Below are 20254 nucleotides of genomic sequence, written 5' to 3' on the forward strand. Positions count from 1 at the left end.
ATGAGCCAGATTCTGAGTGACACCAGTGTAAATGTAGAAGTGTTTAACCCCCTGAGGCAAACTGTAATGTCTGCAACCGCTTGTTGGTGTTAACCTGTGCCTTAATTAAAATAAAACATTCCACTTCCACATTTAATACTAGGTGACATGGAATTATGTCAAATTGGATTTTGAGCCACTCCATTAATTCTAAGAACATTTCCAGTTCTTCTAATGTAAAATAACCATTCAACCATCCTTTCACACAATTTCCTTCAGTAGCATAGTGAGGATGGACTTAGCTACTGACCTCACGGTAGTGTGTACCTGGCTATTAGTCCAGCAAGTGAGAGACATCACAGAAATTTGGGCCTTAACCTGAGTCAGCATACTGCACCAGGGAGCTCACAGGGACCCGTGACTTGTCATCAGCACAACAAGCTAAACAAGCTGAGTGGCATTAAAAGTAGAGAGGATGTGTTAGAGAGCAGCTCCCCCTGCTGTGCTAAAAGCAGTGGAGAGTTCCCTCCTTTCTATCTTCTGCGGATAGGGGAGCTGAGCTCCATCTCCATCTCCCTCCCTTGCACTGGGGTAGCTCAGCTCGCCCAGAACTCCCCATTCTTCTCTCTGTTCACTGGCCGGTGAAATGAGGACTCCTCAGGCGAGAGAAGCTGAAGTGGGAGTGGCAGAAGAGGCTGTTGCTTGGCTGGTTATCTCAAGGTTCCAAGACTTCCTGCCAGTAGGTGAATCAGCTTTGACTCCTAATAAGAGAATAAGTGTCCATTTAGGATTACCCTACCTGCCTCTTGCAGAAAATATCTGTCCCTCAGCAAGTTTCACCTCCCCTCCCGAGGTGCAGAGAGGGATGGAGAGAGAGCTTGCCACTTCCAGTTGCCCTGCCACTCCAGGAGAAAAGGGAGACCTGCCACCAGCTTTTTCTCCCCGAGGCAAATTGCAGAGACAATAGAATAGCCCTGTGAGTGTCTTCTCCACTCCTGGAACTCCCTGGTGGGGAGTGTCGGTGAGCAGAGGGGAGGAAGGTAGCTGGGAAACCAAATGATATTCCCCTGTGCAGTTCTACACCCTGCATGTGCACGTGTACTTTTGTGTACAATCCATGAACCTACTTTGGGACATGCACACTTTTCAGACACATTTATTCCTTTCTCCTATTCTCTTTCCTATGCCATGGCTCATCAAAAAATTGCTGCACTGCCACTTCACAAACCATGATGACACAATCACCAGAATGGAGAAGCAACTTTTCTTCCTGTTTTTACTACATTGACTCCCTACTAGCAACCTGCTGATGTTGCGTATTCTCCATTCAGTCCATCTCCTGATAGAATGATTTTCAGTGTTCTATCCCTCGAGTATTGCATTTATGAACTTCAGTCCACTATATTCACTTCATAATTAGTCCACTCAAGCAGGAGATACAAAACGAATCTTGAAGCCTGCCCTACAGAAAAAATCTTTGCACAGTGCTTGATCACTTCTTACATCACTTGTAGTTTTTCAATGGCGACCAGAGTTACTTGCGAAAAATACTCTCAGATTCAGCCTGTGGGGGAGATTCAATTTTCAAATACAAAAAATCTGCTGTGGACGGGTTTTCATTCTATTGCTTTATGAGTACCTCTTGTAATCAGTGTTCAGTTTCTGTCCTGTTTACACATTGAAGAGTCCATCTGGGTTGTCACTCATTTATCTGAGGTCATATCTGGTGGGGGGGGAGGGGAGTCCATATAGCATTTAAAATCTATGCTGGACATAATCTTAGCCATGTGAAGGAAGCAGTCTTTTGTTAGGGTTATGCACCAGCCACACACACATGCTATAGGTGGATGTGTCTTCTTTTCTCTCTTCGCTGTGCACGAACCATCTCCATTAGTGTGCTGAATGCTGAGTGATTTTTTTTTATTAACTACTCACTTTTGGATGTAGAGCTTTTCTGACAGCATAACTAGAGGTTTCTCACAGCGTTAATCACACTGAGTAATTAAACAGGCATATTTTTCTGATTAACAGTTACCATTGCAATTAGCATAAGGCTGTGCCCTTCATGAAAGATGCCTTGAGGCTAAGTTCGTCAGTATAACAGATCAAAAAGACCTTTTGCTCTTGGAATAATACATGAATAAAAAAATCAAGGAGCTGTTTAATTTAACTGAGTCTGGTTGTACGGAAATTGGTATCGATCGGTGCCCAGTGCTTTTCTTTATCTCCGATCCTTGCTCATCAGAGTAAGAAACATACACTGAAGAAGCCACTTTTTTTCTCCCTATTATGTCCTCCTTAAAATTTATTCTCTAGTGCCAATATTTTCAAAGATGGGTGACTAAACCTAGACACCTAACGCTCCAGTTCTGTAGCTTGTTTCACATGGAGGGACCCTTGCACACACAGAACTCCGTTGACTTCAATGGAACTATCTGTACACAGCTCTTTGCAGGACTGGGGCTTAAGTCCATATTTAGGCAGCTAAAATCAGTGGTATTTTTGAATAGTCTGCAGCTTGGGCATTTATTTAGACGTCTGAAATATAGATGATGATGACAGAACAAATGGATAATGGATAAAAGTAGGGGAAGATAAGCATATACATTAGGCATGAGAGATAAGACAGAGTGTAATAAGGCAGAAATTAAAAATGAAAACATTTTTATATAGGAATTAAGAGAGTTTTTTGGGGGGAGGTTTTAACACTAGGATGATCAGGAAAAGAAAGAACCTGCCACAATTGAAACTGCCACAGTGGCTAGGTATTTATAGCATTATTATTCATTTAGAAGTTCTTAAAATAAGTTTCCATAAACTTAAGATAAGGCTAGCAACCAATGAATGACAGAATTTTTCTCACCTAGAGTGACATTACCTTTGGGAAAGGCCACTTATATAAGATTGTCCTTTGGAAATAGTGTAATGGAGAGTGGTTATTATGAAGTGGCGTGCAGTGAGCCTGCTCTTGAGCAACTCATTTGTCATGTCATGTTATCTTTTATTACTCTGCGCTTTACAACACACCCCAAGCACCTTTATCCAAGACTAGTATTACTGCAACCTGAATGTATCCTATTGCCTGGGGAAATTGGCAAAGGATTTGCATTGAAGCTCAGTGGTGCCTCATCCAGGGATGGGTTTTAATCTTGGTGAGCAAGAAGGCACATGCAGTGTTCCCATGATTAAAATAGAGATGGAACTAGAACTCAAGATATGAACAACCCCAAAATTTGGAAAGTTTGGATCCTGATCTAAATTTTGCTGCTCAGACTCATCTCTGTATTAGGTAGACATGGTGCATTTAATTCCCTGAAGATGAAAAAGTTCTACCCATGAGTTACTTAACTGTATATGAAAGCCTGATGAATTAAGTGTCAGATAAACCCTGCTAAGTAGTACATGACCTGAAATGTGCCCATTAACTATGAATGTTTGTCAGAATCAATTCTGTATCATGACACTGAAGGCTGTATAGTATAGGAACAACAGAGAGAGAAAAATTACATTTACTGGCAAGGTTGCTGTTTCTTCTTCTTTCTTGTGTTAATCCCATCAAATGGGGTCTGCTCTACAAGTCCTCTCCCTCCAAAGTGCTCTGTTCAATGCTATATCCTCTATTACTCCTCATGCTAACATAGGTTCGTTTATGACATCCCACCACTTCTTCTCTGGTCAGCCTCTTTGAATTTTTTCTTCAGTCACGATCTGTTGGATTCTCTCACTCTCTTGTCAGGACTGCACTTGACATGACCAAACCATCTGAGATGACATACTCCTTCATTTTTTTCATTTCTGGATGTTACTTTGGGCCTGTCCCTAACATACGCATTCACCATGTGGTCTTTCTTGCTTACACCTCACATCTATCTCAACATTCATATTTCAAGATTCTCTTTTTTCTTCTTTGTTGCCCAATATTCAGTGTGATATGTTAAACATGTACAAACCACCATTTTATAGACTTTGCCTTTTAATCTTACCTGTATCCTCCTTTCACATACGACACTACTTATCTGTCTCCATTTGAGACAGGCATTTATTATCCTACCTCTCATTTTGTACTCCATTTCCCCAGATTCTGGAACCCATACTTCTGGATACTTGAAACTTTGCATTTTGATATTGCCTGCCCATCTAGTTCGAGAATAATTCTTCACTGTTCAGAGTATTTAAATAAAATACCATATACTCTGTTCTTCCTCTGCTTATTTTGAGCCCATGTCTCTCCAACACATTTCTCCATTTATCAAGAATCCTCTTCTAGACTATCTTTCTCGTCACTGCATAGAATTCTATCTGTAAACAGCATGCACCAAGGTACTTCCTTCTCTAGGCATTGTGTGAAGGTACCCAGGATAAGGACAAACAAGAAAGGGCTCAGTGCTGATCCTTGATGCACTCTTATCTTTACCTGTAGTTCATCTGATTATTGATGTTATAGAGGTTGCTATTTATCAGTACTAATTATATGGCAAGATAAATTGTCTGAAAGTCATGAATAAATGGGCTTAGACAGCACTCTATGTTAGCAGAACAGAGCTGTTCCAATGGGATACAGCTTGAAGATGTAATTGCTTGAATTCTGTCTAAATGGCAGTATAGCCTTGAGTTCTGATAGTAAATATTAACCATTTTAGACCAATTTTTCTTGTATATTAAATTCATTTGCATATTAACTATTTATTATATGAATCTTTATGATATTAGCAAAGAGTGTGTTTTAAATTCTAAGACCCAGGGTGTTGGTTCTTAACTTGTGAGTGACCTGCACTCAGGAATTTTTATCTGATTGAGTGCTGGGCTGTATGTCTACACTGCTGGCAACTTAGGGATCGATGCAGCAGGATTGATTAAGCGAGTTATGGAGGCCCGCTCAATTGATCCAGAAAGTGGTCTCCGACCAAGACAATTAATCCACCTCCCCGAAAGGAGAGAGGCTGCATCGACCAGAGGGTGTCTCCGGTCGACACAGCTCAGTGAAGACACCATGGTATGGCAACGTAAGTAAGTTGACAGAAGATACACAAGCTACTTTATGTAGCTTGCATATCTCCCGTCGACCCCTGGCAGCAGTATAGACCAATATCCTCAGTGTAGACCAATATCCTCAGCATCGCCAAGTCTGTGGAATATAGGTGTCCAGGGAAAATACCCTTCAAACTAATAAAAATATCTACAGACTGTTATAAATAAAACTGGGTGATTGATAAGGAATATATGTTATGGCAGCTGTTTTCTGTAATGGACTGGGTGATGAATAAGGAATAATTTTTTTACAGAAGGGGTCTGTAATGGATGAACCAATGATCCATTGGAAGGTGTTTGTCACTCGTTAAGAACAGTAGATTTTCACAGCAGTTTGTCTGGGTTAGAGATTCCGTTTTACTCATCAGTCAGATAAACTGAGGATGATAAACTAAATTCCATCAGTAATTAGGAAAACAGAACACATGATAAAATTAATTGTGGAAAAGTATTTTCCCTCCAAAACGCAGTTTCTTTCTCTCACACCCTACAAAAGAACAGAGGTTTAGGCAGTTAGGTTGGGAATAAACCCTGTCAGCATTCCACTAGGTACAGAGGAAGAGACCAAAACTACCTTCTCTTCACCATCTACAGGGGTATGTCTTTTTTCTGTATTCTGTCTAGTGCTGTATTAATTTCTCATTAAGTAACTCCATTTGAACCTGCTATTTGACAATCTTGAATCATTATTAAATACAAATATATAACAGTTCATATTAGAAGATTCATAGTTCAACTCCCTTGAACTGTTTCCTGTCTCACTGAGTTTCGGTCCTGTTCATGTTATGCCAAAACTAAAAACATCACTGGTTTAATCAGATTCCGCCTATACAGCCTATTTTATTTACAATGCATCTTCATCATCATATTCTTCATCATTTGTCTGATTTAAAGTAAATATAAGAAGATGAATTTTTCTAATGTTCATATTGAAAATACTATGCATTTTGCCAGCTTTCATATGGAACACATACATTTTGCCAGGGTCAGGACATTTACAGACTAAATATATGAAACAACATGTAAAAATACAGTAGAACCTCAGAGTTACGCACACCTCAGGAAAGGAGGTTGTTTGTAACTCTGAAATGTTCATAACTTTGAACAAAACATTATGGTTGTTCTTTCAAAAGTTTGCAACTGAACATTTACTTAATACAACTTTGAAACACTACCATGAAGAAAAATGCTGTTTTCCCTTTATTTTTTATCAGTTTAAGTTTAACACAGTACTGTACTGTATTTGCTTTCTTTTTTTTTTCCCTCTATGGCTACCTGATTATGTACTTCTGGTTCCAAATGAGGACTGTGGTTGATTGGTCAGCTCGTAACTCTGGTGTTCATAACACTGAGGTTCTACTGTGTACTGAAATGGAATTCTTGGCCAATCAAAATGGCATAACTGTAATAGCTGGGCAGGGCCGTTTTAAGGCCTTCGTAGGCCCTAGGCACACTTGCCGTCGTAGGCCCCCTGACCGAAATAATTAATTTGATTTTAAGCTATTAATAAGTAGTTTTTTAAATAAAAATAAAGAATTATATATGAAAAAAAATGTTTTAGGCCCTGAAAGTTTCGTAGGCCCTAGGCCCTGTGCCTATTGTGCCTAATGGATAATGTGGCCCTGTAGCTGGGTTTTTAACCACTTAGGCACTATGGTTGTGGATGTCTGATTTGCATAAGCATTCTGAACCAATTTGTGTGATTAACATACAGGCCAGCCTTGGGAATGGTATGGAGCTACATAACCCCATGAGGAAGGTCAGGAAGCATTTAGGCCCTGGAGTTTGAACATTTTGGCCTCAGAACTATCCAGCTCCCATATGATTATTACCTCTCAAACATAAACCCTCAAGTTGTTATACTGGAAATGAAATGAATGAACTGGCCAATAAAAACTGGCCAGCTTTTTAATACTTTGTAGATCAGCACATAGGAATGGGTATGTGAAATATTACTACGCTGTAATTTCCTCAGATATGAATATTAGGCAATAATATGGCTGTGTTTTTAATTTTTTCAATTCAGATTGTATACATTAAATATATTCATACACAGAAATCAAATAATGTTAGTCCAGAAAGCTTCTGTAGTATTTTCACAAACATAAATTGTTCGGCATGTTTAAAAAGCCCACTCTTCTCAAGCCCTTGATCTTTTCACAGCACATCAAAGGAGTTAAAACACCAATTTTAACGGGGAGAATGCTTTGATGTCTACTGCTGTGATTTTCTCAGTTACAATGAGAAAACTAGCCAGTGAGGAGCTGTGAATAATTATAGGACTGGTGAAACATGGCAAATGTTTCAAGGTCACTGAAAGGTTTTTAACAATTTTGAAAAATGGAAAGCCTAAGTCGGAACAAGGTTTACCTTGACAAGAATAAATAAACTGTTAAGGACCATCTCTATTCTTTAGTCATTAGCTACCTTTGCCTACTACTGTGCTGATGATTCTTGTACTGCCCAGGTGTTTTAGTGAAAATCGCATAGCCTATATGACTGCCAGATCCTCTGTTATTAGGCTTCTAGTGACAATGCAGGCTTTGGAGTTACCTTCGCAAGTCTCAGATGCTAAGTATTATTAGCAGAGAGACATAGCGGGTGAGGTAGTTTGAACCAACTTGTGCTGGTGAAAGAGACAAGCTTTCAAGGAGCTCTTCTTCCTGTCACTGAAGTTGGTCCAGTAAAAGATATTACCTCACCCACTTTGTCTCTCAGCTATAACTACACTGCAAACAAGTATTATTAGTAGTCTTTTACATTGCAGTCTTGAACAGAGTGTATGGTGAAGATATACTTCTGTGATTGACCTTCTCCTTAGCAGGCTAAGGCTTTAATTAAAAGAATATGAGTTTGCCATATCAGATTAATATGGCCACTTGCATACTAAAGTGTGAACTAATTTTCTTGATGTTTTTCCCTATATGATACTTTGCCCCACACGTCAACACCTCCTGGTCATTTTAAAGGGAATTTCATTTTGTATGTGCACCGCTGTGAAGCTTTCTTGTGTAGAATTATATTAAGGAGAGCCAGGTATGTTTTTGTTCCATGCGTTTGTATAGGAAATAGATGCTTATATGTCTATGGGCAATTCAGACTCTTACTTTATGTTAGGCCTATGAGGATGCTCAGTAAGCCCTCACCCCCACGCAGATGCAAGTGTTGTTGAAGGGCTGGGGGGCATTCAAATCACATGAACCACCCATTGCATGATGCTGTCCTATGACCACATGACAAAGCTAGGGGAGAACATGAATGATGGAGGGCTAAGAAATAATTCGACTGCTCTAAGTCAGTGAATAAGAATCTATCATGTTCATCAGTTACCCCAGTTCTCGTGGCTGTGGAACTGGTCAGGGATGGGGAAAATGTAGGATTAATTCATACAGTTGGCAATTTGTATGTAGAATAAAGATTTATGTCCAAGATGGGTACCTAAAATTAGGCATCATGTATCTCTAGTGTGCTATGACTGTATTTACAACAAAATATCAGTTGCTTTGGACTATAACGGTGCACAGGTTGACAAGTTCTCTTATTTTTGACATTTCCAGATCAAGTCAAGGGTAAAATCCTATATTTTAGGCCTCAAGAAGCGTCCCTGGACAATATTTGGAATTTGCATGAGTGGCGTCCTTTCCACCATTTCTGTAACTATGGTGATCTCCACCATCACGTACTGGAAAAGTGTGAAAAGATCCAGACTTCATCCACAGGGCAAAGTCCGAAAAATTATACGGGGCCCTCCAAAGCGCTCAGTGTGCTAAGCTACAAAATGAACTGTTCATTCATTTGTCCTTAATATGCCATATTTAGTGTACATTAGCTCTTATTTAGTTTTTAAAAACCAAAAATCTTGTTCTACTCAGGTCCATTACCTCAGACAGTTTTGTTAGGTCTGTAAAAGAGTACTAGAAAACAGAATGCAACACAGATCTGCTAAATAATTATTTTGTACATTGCAATTTAAAAAAATGCCTCAAAATATCTTTAATGCCATTTTTAGTAACACTTCCATAAACTGTATCATGTGCAGATCTTCTCAAAACAATTATTTCCCACTTGTACATTTCTGTTGGGATTCAATAGTATTATTCCTTCTTCAAAATTAGCTCTAAAATACAGCATAACAGTTCAGCTGCATATTGCAGAGCTAATTCTTTTCTTCCCTTATGCTAAATAAATACTCCAGTGCCACACAGGATTGATCCAAATCGTTGCAGTAACACCACAGTAAGCTTCAGTGTTTGACCATTCCAGTACAATACTGCAGGGATTTCTTTTTGTCCAGTTTGATATTAAAACTGCATGACCCAAATTCAAATGTAAAACAATCAAATTGGTTATTTTTTTAAACAAAAAGACAACTTCTATTGGTCAACTCTCATTATTACATATTTTGGACAAATGAAATTATAGAATCTCTGTCTGTCCCGTAGAGTAAGTCATATGTTCTCTTTGTACTCTTTTACAGACTCTTCACAAAGGGCCTATAGCCGCCTTTTTGATGCAAACTAAAGATAACCCCATGAAAGCCTTAGGAGTGCTAGCTGGTGTCATGGGCGTAATGGTGGTGATCACAATCATGATCTCAACTGCCATGTTCTGGCGCAATAAGAGATCCAACAAAATTATGCCGGTGAGACGGATCATAAAAAAGAGAACGATCCATCAACCCAAGACGATCAGGATGGAGTGGCTGAAATTCAAGAGGTCCAGCAATACTGCCGAGAAGTTTGCCATTGAGGACGATACAATGAGTCTGCAGAATGAGAACAGCAACAATAATATCCAGGTGCCCTGTCTGCCACCTACCGCCCCAGCCTTGCCCGCTCCCCCAGTTTTAGGGCCCAAGATAAATGCCACTGAGTGGAGAGTGCCCACAGTATCAGGCTCCCTTAGCCCCAAGGTTATAAACAAGCAGGTGAAGAAAAAGGGTCTCAGCAGCACACACAATGCCCTCGTGTCAGAGCTCAAACAGAAGTTTGAAAAGAGGAACGTAGCGAACAACAACCCTCAGATCTAGTGTATCCATAGTAGCCAGGCATGGAGATCACATATCCCTGCAGTGCATGGATGTAGGTGCATGGTGTGATTAATCTTTTCCATCTCTTTCAATACATAACGAACTAAAAGCAATTCCCCACAGCTACAATCACCCATTACTTTGCAAAAATATTACATGCTAATATAATATATTTTGCAATGGAATTATTTCACATATAGCATCTAATAATATCAATGTCAGTGCTAAAATTTTATTCAGATCATTTATAAAAACTGGGTTTCCTGCCTGGACTGTATGATCAAGCTGCTAATTGTCCTGATGTAGGCCATAATTTTCAGGCGTGGCCAGTGATTTGGGGTGGTTTAATTTTGGAGACGGCCAACTTGAGACTCTTTGAAGAGAGACAATTTTCGGAGGAGCTGTGCATCCACAATGCCTGTGGATGTCAATGCTCATCAATTTTGGAGGATAGTCCCCAGGTACCTAAAACTGGGCACTTAAAATCACATCACACTTTTGAAAAGGTTGGCCTTCAGGTAGAACTAGCGGTATAACAATGTAGGAGGTTATTTTTTTACACAGGCAAGCTGTTATTCTCTAAGTAAATAAATTATAAATGGATACTTACACTCAGAGATATACTCCACATTTTGCAACAGCTTGTGAAGCAATGCGCTTAGGACTTAAGCATCCTTGATCCCCAGATATAAACAGATGGGCTTTAATAAGTTTTTCATTTTCATGCAGCTTACACTGGATTTTTCCAGAGCAGATTTGACATGATGCATTCCTCCATTTCCAAGCCAAACATCCCTGCCAAAAAGGAAAAGGAAAGGCCAACTCATTCTTTCCAAAAGTTGGTGATGGGTCCAAATATGGAAATTATTTCACCTACAAGAGGTGGGGCTAATACTAATTCAATGCTGCGCCCTGCCCCTAGGGCACCCAACAATGGTGTAGAATAAGGGAGAAGCAAAAGGTTATTAAAGCAGCAAGACTGAAATGTAAAAACTGAGCAAAAAATAGAAGTGAAAAGAAAAGCAGTGTCCTGGAAACTGGGTCCATCAGGTAGGAATCTGTCTGGAAAAAAAAAGTTATTTACCTAGATCTTTGGAATGCGTTCTTTCTAGCATAGAACATTGGTGTGATATGTTTCCGCACCTGTCATAGGCTGTTGTAGGGAGGGGGGCTGTCAGGCAACATAAAGGCTCCATTTTGTCCCAAAACATCAATGACCTAATTATGCTGCAGTTAAAAAGCTGCTCCCATTTGCATCTGAAGACCCTATTTGTTTCCTGAAGTTTGTGACTTGGTAATAAAAGGGTCTAACCTAGGATTATCCTCTTTGATGCTGATTTTTAAAGAAAAGTTCTTTACTCTTCCTGAAATAAACACCTCAGTAAACCATAAGGGAGCAGGTTAAGCTGTTTGTCTGTATTCCTGAAATGAGCATTGAAGTGCAGTCTGGCTGCTTTGTACCAATCCAGCTGGTTAGGCCATAACAACAGCTCCTCTGCAGCACTGATTTGTTCAAAAGCAGCTGGGGAGTAAGTCTAAGGCAATAGGGCTGACCTAGCTATGGATCCCTCCATAACACCTCTATCCATAAACCATCATTTAGTCTCTTTTCTCGACATCTACCATCCTTGCGTGACTGCTCCTTGCCTCACCTTTTCTCCATCAGGGAAGGTGAAATGTGCCATCTTCCCTAGGGCAACATCTATGCCATGCCTCAAATGACTCAATAGATGGTGTCATATAGCTCTGTCATATATACTGTTCTTCCTGCCTGCCCACAGTTCTCTCACCCCCATTAGATCAAGTATCAAGTGGCCTGCAGCTCCCACACTCCCTAAAAGGGTTGGCATGAGTTCCCTAAAGTAGAGCCTACATTGCCTGTATGTGCTGAGTCGTAGCAGCAATCCCAGGCATTATGAGTGAATGTTTAATATTCAGTAGGACACTCCTATAGCCTATAACCACACTTCACTGCCTGCTTTTAGGCTCTGTTTAAAGCCAAGATTCAGACCTTTGTAAAATAGCCATTTGACATCACTTAGGTGTCACAATTTGGTGCAAGCAGGTACAGTGAGACTCAGCTTCACTGTCAAAGTATTCCCTTTGAGTCTATCATCTGTCTCCACTCTAGAAAAGACAAATACTCTGGCACATGCTTTGGCTAAAGCTCATAGCAGTAGCTGTGCAAGATAACCAGAGAAAGCAGTGGAGCAGAAAACTCTTTTGAACTGTACTTAAAGGCAGTTTAACTAACTCTCTTGTAAGTATATATAAATATTGGCCATGATTCTCACTCATTTACACCAACGTGACTGAATGGCAGAAGCAGAATTAGTCCGAGCCATGCTATAAAGGCTCCAAAACATTACTATTTCCACTTATTTCTGGCTAAATTTCCCATAAAGAGAAAAGGAGTGAATATTTTATATTGCAATTATAGATTTGAGGCAAGCGGTATTTCCGAAGGGCTACAGCTAGGTATAGAATATTCTGCGAGACATTGCACAGTGTCATACATAGGATTTTAGAGAGTAGGACTGTGCTATGCGCCTGAGTCGCCATTCCATTACATCACTAGAGTGATGCTGACCTAAACCTGGTGTAAGAGATGGAGTCTCTTGCCCTATCTACCGGCAAAGCAATTGTTTACCGCCACCAGTGTACTAATTACTGGCTCTATTTCTTTTTGAATCATCACACTGAAGGGGGTGGGGAGATGTGACTAGTTCCAGTAAAATCTAGAAATGAGGACCAAGTGATATCAATCTGGCTGTTTTATTGTGCGAACACACTTAAGAAGCGTTTGCTGTGAAGTAGAACTGTGCAAAGCGTGTTTGTCTGAGCAGGGAAAAACGTGACTTTGAAACACTTAAAACAAAGTTTAATTGGGCTTTTGCTATTCCCTCAATAGGCAAATTTATAGAAATGGAGCACGTTTTAAAAGTGGCTTGTGACAGTGGTGGTGACTGAGTTTCACAGCTCAAACCACTACAGGCAAAATTCTCTGCTGGCATCACTCCACTTAAGTCAGGTGGCAAGCCTATTTTTGAACTTTTTTTCCCATGCAGCCCTATTGTTTCATTGTTGCTTGCGGCAGCTTTTCCCTGGTTCTTGCACTTCCTCATCGGTGTTATACAGCATAATGCACAACAATATATTGTTTGCACTTTTTCTCTAGGTACTGGCTTGACTTGAAGGACCAGCTCATTAGGTTGTGTAAATCAGCCTGACTCCAGAGGAGCAATGTCAGTTTTTGCCAGCTGAGGCTCTGGCCTCGTGCGCTGGCCAAATGCAACATTAACATTTCCATACACGTCTCCAATTTTTGCCTGAATGATCAGCTTCCTTAGGGCACCATTTGCAAAACAACAGTAGCAGCAGTAGCACAGCTTTGCTTTACAGTCCAGGCCCAACCCCCGGGATAGTCAGGTAACATCATAACTGCACAGAGAGGCGCACTCTGTATGGTACTTGAAGTACTGTGATGACTTGAAGTAATGATCTGTACATAACACACTCATTGTTTGTTACATTTCTGAATCTATTTATACAACATTTCATAAAGTACCAAAAGCTTATAACTATTGTCTGTACCACTGATGTATTTATGCCAGTATTTAATGTTTATGAGGAAGACCTGTAAGGACCATTTAATTAAATGAGACTTAACAGGAATTATAAGATTAAAGTCTTAAAGAAACATTTAAGAGGAAAAAGATGTTTTATTATATATTGTGAGACTTTTTTTTCCAGTGAATACAGATGTTCTTACCAGTTACACTGTATTCCCTATGTTTTTATTAATAAAATCCATAAAAGGTACCCAATGCTCATGGCATCAGTGTTTTCTGTTTTGTTTCTCTTGGCTGTGGTGTCTTTGCAGCTTTTATCTTAAGTTTTAGGACACTATAAAAATGGTAACATCGTACTCTGCTTAACTGTCCTTCGTGCATCTGCAAGCCAGACAGTTTTCCTTTGATGACAAAAAATGACATTGGGAGAGGAAAGGGTTACTTCTGCAGAACCCTTGACAGGAAAGTTGATGCTCTTCTGCCTCATGTGTCAACAGCAAAATTTGCAGGTTAAGTTCCAACTTGCAGAATCTTTTTGCTGGTGACGTATAGTAGGAAGGAGGAGGGATTTGAAAAGCTAGCTGAATTCTAAAAAGCAGAGGTGGAAGATAGAAAAAAACAGCTTGATGTAGAAACTGAGCAAATTTGATACTAAAATGAAATTACTATTATGATGTCATTATATAGTTACTATTTGGAAACCCACTACCTATGTACTTGTGTTAATCAGGTTTTCCTCTTCATTGATGGATGTGGAAGCCCAGAGTTCACTAAACAGGTTTATTTATAAAAAGATGGATTTTCTTTTAAAATTATTCTTTATTTAATTTATTTATTATTCTAATGACCTAGGTGTGCGTTCATTGACTTTGCCCAGTGTTTAATTATTGTTTCACCTGTATCAAAGTGGAACATGATAAATGGATTAGAAGTTGTCTGTCGTATATATGTTCTATACATCCCTCTGTATCCCTACGTACCTGTATTATTTCCTAGTCTAATATTGCTCAGTGATAGCCTACATTTCCTACAGTAGCACTACAATTCTTTGTTTTTGGCAATGAGAGACCACCAGCCAAAGAGATGTAATGAGTTAACTGATGAAAAGGGCAGAAATTTTGGCACAAGCAGATTTTCTCTAGCATGCCAGGTTTGACTCATAAGATTGTCCATAAAATTAACACTGTGGGATTACAGCCTGCCCCTAGCCAGGTCTACAGAACCACTGACGAAGTACAGGAGTAAATTTGTAAAGAAATACGTAGTATGCTGGACATGGAGCTAATTAAAGAGTCTGACCGTTTATGGGCCTCACCAATTGTTATGGTTCTGAAGCGGGACAGGACTATAAGGTTTTGTGTTGATTACAGACAACTTAATGCTGTCACAGTACTTGACACCTATCCTATGCCCAGAACTGTTGATATAGTAGATACTTCAGTACTATGCCTTGATTAAAGGCTACTGGCAACTACCTTCAGACAGCGAAGCACAGAGAAAATCCACTTTCATTACTGAGATGGGACTTCATGGGTCAACTGGGTTAATTAGTGCAGGGGCCACCTCTCAGTGGCTTGTTAATCAAGTGTTAAATGGAGTACAGGACTTTGCATGGGCTTCTATAAATGGCATTGCACTATTTAGCAATCATTGGTCAGATCATAAAAAAAACATTTGGGAATTGTGCTACCAACACGCAAAGCTACAGGTCTTATTGCAAAGGTATCAAAATGTAAAATAGGAGCTGCCAAAGTTCCTACCTGGGTTGTGGGCAGCGAAATTTCTCCTGGCCCCTTGACGATGGAACCTATTGTTAACTGGTCTATACCCCACACTAAAAAACAAGTCCAGTCTTTCATGTGTTTGGTTAATTATTACCACCAATTCGTACCTGGTTTTAGTGACATAGCTATCACAGACATGCAAAAAAACCAAACTGTGTACTGAGGCATCAGATATTGGGTTGGGGCAGTACTAATACAGTCAGGGGAAAGTAACAAAAGACATTCCATTGCTTTCTTGAGTAAGAAATTGACTCCCACTAAACATAATTGTTCTATCATAGAAAAAGACTGTTATGCTATCATCTGGGCAGTCAAGCAGTTAAAAGAAAATTTAGGGTCCTGACAGATTGTTCTCCATCAATCCAACGGTACCAATTTCAAACTGTTGCATTGGAGCATCACTTTCCAAGAATATAAAATGGAAATTGTGTATATTAAGGGGAGAGGATGTAGTAGCAGATGCTCTGTCCAGACAATAGGGTTATGAGTCGCCGCCTACAGCTCAGCCAGTGACTGACCCTACTGCATCATTGTACGAGGTGAGGTAAGAACCCTCAATGCTAACCAGCAAACGGTTCATTTTGTAACAGCAACTCCTATCAGGCCTGACAACCTCATTACTCCTAACAGATTGCTGACATAGTATTTATCTATATAGAATGTTGCATGAGATTTTTAAATGAAAGCCAGGATCATGCTGGTCATTTTCATTATTGTGACTATATCGTATGTACTAATTACATTTAAAAAGGCACATATATAGCCTGAAAATACATCATTCATAGTTCGTATCAAGGTGTTACTCCCTAGCAGAGGTGAAGAACTGGTTTTGCCAGCCAAAGAGATGTATAGTCACATGTCTGCCTAGGTGTATATGTCGATTAAACTTTGTATGTGAAAACACAATGGCAGCTACCATTGTATTTCAAGTCAACATGAGGATGTGAAGACAACATGGAGCTAGCACACTGCAGAATAAACAGCAGAATGCCATCTTGACTCTCTAGGGCGAAAACACTGATTTTGGGAAATATAAGGACAAGCAAAAAGCTATGTTGTTATCTCTTTACTGATGAAACCCCTTGCAAGGTGGGGATATATTCATGAAATCTTAGATTCTGGTTTTGACTGAAAACCAGCAGTTCTCTCACAGAGGAAATCTACTTTACAAAATAGAAGCAGTAACCTTTAATAAGCATAGACCTAGAATTGCATTTTATGTTTTGCTTTGTATGGGTAACGAGTTGTGTTTCCTCTCATTGTCCTTTCTCAGCATCTCTTAAATCTTAATCTTTGTGAATAAACTTAGACTTGTTTTCACCTTAAGTCGATTATAGTGCTGGGTTGCTAGAAAGCACCTGATCCTGAGTTGTACCAGTCAAGCTGTGTGTACACTGTGTCTTGGGGATAGCTTACCTTGTAATTACTCTAAGTGTCCATTGACAGGGATAGGGAGATGCTTCAGAGGAATTCAGGCGCTGCGGTACACCAAGTATTAACCTGCAGGACAACGTAGGGTTGGGCAGACCCCTGAAGAAAGTGTTTAAATGGCTGACGGGCTGACAGTGTCAGGGACCTGACATCTAGGTACTACAAGAAAGATGCTCTCAGTGAAGGCGTGGTGAACCATAGTCCTGAGCCCCCTGTGAAAGTGTCACAGATGGGTCCTTTGCTTACACAAAAGGTCACAAAATGCTTTTAATGTGTAAAATTTCCTTTTAAAATATTTGCATTTGAATGCTAAAACCAACCTATGGGGTCTTGGGAGTTTTGTCTGAATAAGGATATGCTCCCCTACAAAAAACAGAAGGAAAACATTTTGGTCAGAACCAATATCCGCCAATGTCAATGGAAGTCTTTCCACTGACTTCAATGGGCGGTGGGTCAGGCCTTTACTTCTGAGTTAGGTCTGCAGGCTTTGAATTTAAAGGCACCTGCAAGAGAGCTGAATGCCCAGATTAGAATTGGGTAACCTAAACCAGGGATCCAAGTGTGAAAGTTAGACCCACAGTTTAATATCAAGCCATTAAGGGCTAGATTATATCTTTTGACACAGTCTCAAGAGTAACCCAAGAGACACTCTTCTAAGGCACAATTCCCTTCCTGCTTTGGGAGGTAGTGGCTGCTAGTTGCATATACAAGCAGACATGACAGCATCCCCATGCTGGCTGGCACACCGGGGGCAGAGCCAAGGCACAATGTATAAGTAGCCTATACAGCAGCATAAGAAGTGTTCTTATTTCTCTGCGCAGAGTTGTAGGCCAAGTCACAAGCTAACCCTTATTGCTAGAAGATGGGAATGGGTGCCAGGATGGATCACTTGATGATTTACCTGTTCTGTTCCTTCCCTTTCAAGCACTGACATTGCCCTTTGTTGCAAGACAGGACACTGGGCTAGAGGGACCATTGGTCTGACCCAGTCTGGCTGGTCTTATGTTCTTATGGAACAGCTCATCATTAGATAGCATGGGATTGTAACATCAAGCAGAACTGACTCAGTCATTATATTCCACAGTATTGGTTATAAGACAATGTTTCTTTTGTAAGAGGTCAGCCAGGTCTCTGTCCTCAGGAGGGAGAATCGTTCATTTCGCATTAATGTTAAGTAAATCCCCTTTTGAAGCAGTATTTCGTCGTGTGCTTCAATTAGATATTTAGTCTCAGTCATTTTTTAAAAGAACTCCATGTGACAAGATCACCTTGTTACATGTGCTGTGGCTCAATTTCCCTTCTCCATCTTCAGGCACCTCAGTGGCCCACTCTTAGATAGGCAAATTCCAGTGCTGTTTAATGATTTAGCCCTCCAGCCAAATCACTCTAGGGGGTAAATGAAAAATCCAACAAGCAAGCAATCCGTCTCACACTGGATCTTCAGTCCAATGCCAGCTCAATAGTCTTTCATCCCTCATGTGTTCCCACCACCGCTAAGGGAACCCAGGCCTTCCTGCTCTGGGTTCCACACCAGGGACCCCATCACAGGCAGTAATCCACCAGCTCAAAACACCTTTTTTTGCCTACCTGGACCACTCCCGACATCAGCCTGTCTTTGGGCCTTTCCCACAGCCCCTTCTGGGGCTCTCTACCTCTTCCCTCAGCCCACTGAAGAGAGCCTACTAGCTCTTTCTGCAACCCACCTGTCTTCCTACAGGTCTCACTGTTCCTCTGGATCTCCTGAAGGAGGCTTCTTCCCTGAAATTCTCTTCTCCCACCAAGCTAAGCTGGCTCGCTCTTAAAGGAAACCTCAGCATTCATCTCCTGAAAAGGAAGTTACCTTGGTAGAGGTGGGGGCCAAGCTCTACAGGGCCAAACTCACCCTTGACATTCCTCCATTCACGTTGTCACCTCTGCAGTATAGATGTTACAGCTGACATATAGGAGCTTTTTTGTGAACTCATGTGATATGGCCTCATTTAATCACTGGCCATACGCGTTCCTTTTCAAGTAAGGCAATTATATATAAAAGAACAAACATGCACAAGGAAGTAAAATTCACTAATGGGTAAAACTCTGGGTGTTCTGAAAATCAATTATTTTATTTTAAAACCATATTTTACAGCTAAGAATTACCTGTCAAGACTGCAAAACCACTTGAAACAAACTGTGGAAAATAAGAGCTGTTTAAATAAAAGTTTTATAGTTAAATACCTGTACAATAATTTGTGGAACTAATAAGCATTAGAGAAGAAAATATAGCCTCTTATACCTATGAAAGCATTATTTACTTGTTACTTGTTACTAAACTATTACCATCAAATCTAGGAGACGACAGAGTGAATCTCCGCCAAGTTTATTAAGATCCACCTAAAGCACTGTTTTCAGCTCTACTTTGTTTCCTGAAGACTTCTGCAGCAACCCGTTCGCATTTATACGAGATAGCCACATGCCTTGGCTACGTCTTAGAGCAGGAATCCAAAAATCAAGTGTCTTCAAACGCCTGAGAAACACAGCTGTAACTACACTGTTAGAAGGTATGTAATTGCTTTTATACACTAATTTTTCTTACATTTAAAGGGAAGAAACTTTGTTTTTCAAACTTAAGGACATGCATTACTTAGATTGTAAGCTCTTTGGAGCAGGGGCCATCTTTTTGTTCTGTGTTCATACAGCACCTGGCACAATGGGGGTCCTGGTGCATGCCTAGGGATTTTACCTGCTATCACAATACATATAATAAATAATCATAATTAATACATGAATACATGCATTTCCTTGGAACAGGCGATAGTTTTTTCTCCTATATTCTGTACATGGCTGAGCGTATTCACTATATGGATAATCATAATTTATAAGTTTTATAAAAAGAGGCCTTAACATAACTGAGAAACAGATCCTGTGGGGAAAATATTGTCCTCACTGAAGTAAATGAGAATTTTGTCAAGATTTCCTTGTGTATTTAAAATCTAATTTTTGTGGGTGCATGTAGGTTTGCATACAAAAGGAAAAACAAAGAAACAAAAATGGAGAAAACTTTAGCTTCAGCAATTTGGAGTTTTGAATAACTGTCATGGCTGAAATAGTTAATAGGAGATTTATGCATATAATGCTAGAATACATTTCTTCTCAGTAATTTCCCAAAAGGTTGTGCATGTATGAATATTCTGTCTTCTATCTAATTGAATTTCCCAGGTAGCTCAATGTATGTGTATTAGCTCCCCTGACAGCAATGTCACGCATTACTTCCCTGCTTACCATTAACCCCATTTTTCCTTAAAGTTTCTAATGTCTCCAAAACCTTTGAAAAAACCAAGTTGTATGCCTGCCTCTCGCATGCCCCGTGTTTATGTCCTATGTGTATGTATATTTTTGTTGCTTCGTCTATATTTAACGTGATCTAATCTAATATGGGACTGAATTTGTAGCAG

The 20254-nt window shown here is 40.0% G+C and overlaps 1 protein-coding gene across 2 annotated transcripts in view; it reads left to right on the forward strand.

The window, feature by feature from the left end:
- CDHR1 (cadherin related family member 1) overlaps positions 1-11573 on the forward strand; it is a 57281-nt gene extending 45708 nt beyond the window's left edge. The window contains exons 17-18 of one of the 2 annotated variants that reach the window (XM_067552926.1): positions 9485-9805; positions 10766-11573. In XM_067552926.1, coding sequence (XP_067409027.1) covers positions 9485-9805; positions 10766-10801 — 357 coding nt within the window. In that variant the 3' untranslated portion in view covers positions 10802-11573. Of the gene's footprint in view, positions 1-9484; positions 10191-10765 lie in introns of those variants that run through there. The other variant, XM_067552925.1, reaches the window with a different exon arrangement.
- The last annotated feature ends 8681 nt before the right edge of the window (positions 11574-20254 follow it).

Source organism: Emydura macquarii, unplaced genomic scaffold, assembly GCF_026122565.2.
Source record: "Emydura macquarii macquarii isolate MOO-44397 ecotype Brisbane River unplaced genomic scaffold, CSIRO-AGI_Emac_v2 contig_1390, whole genome shotgun sequence".
Taxonomy (NCBI): domain Eukaryota; kingdom Metazoa; phylum Chordata; order Testudines; family Chelidae; genus Emydura; species Emydura macquarii.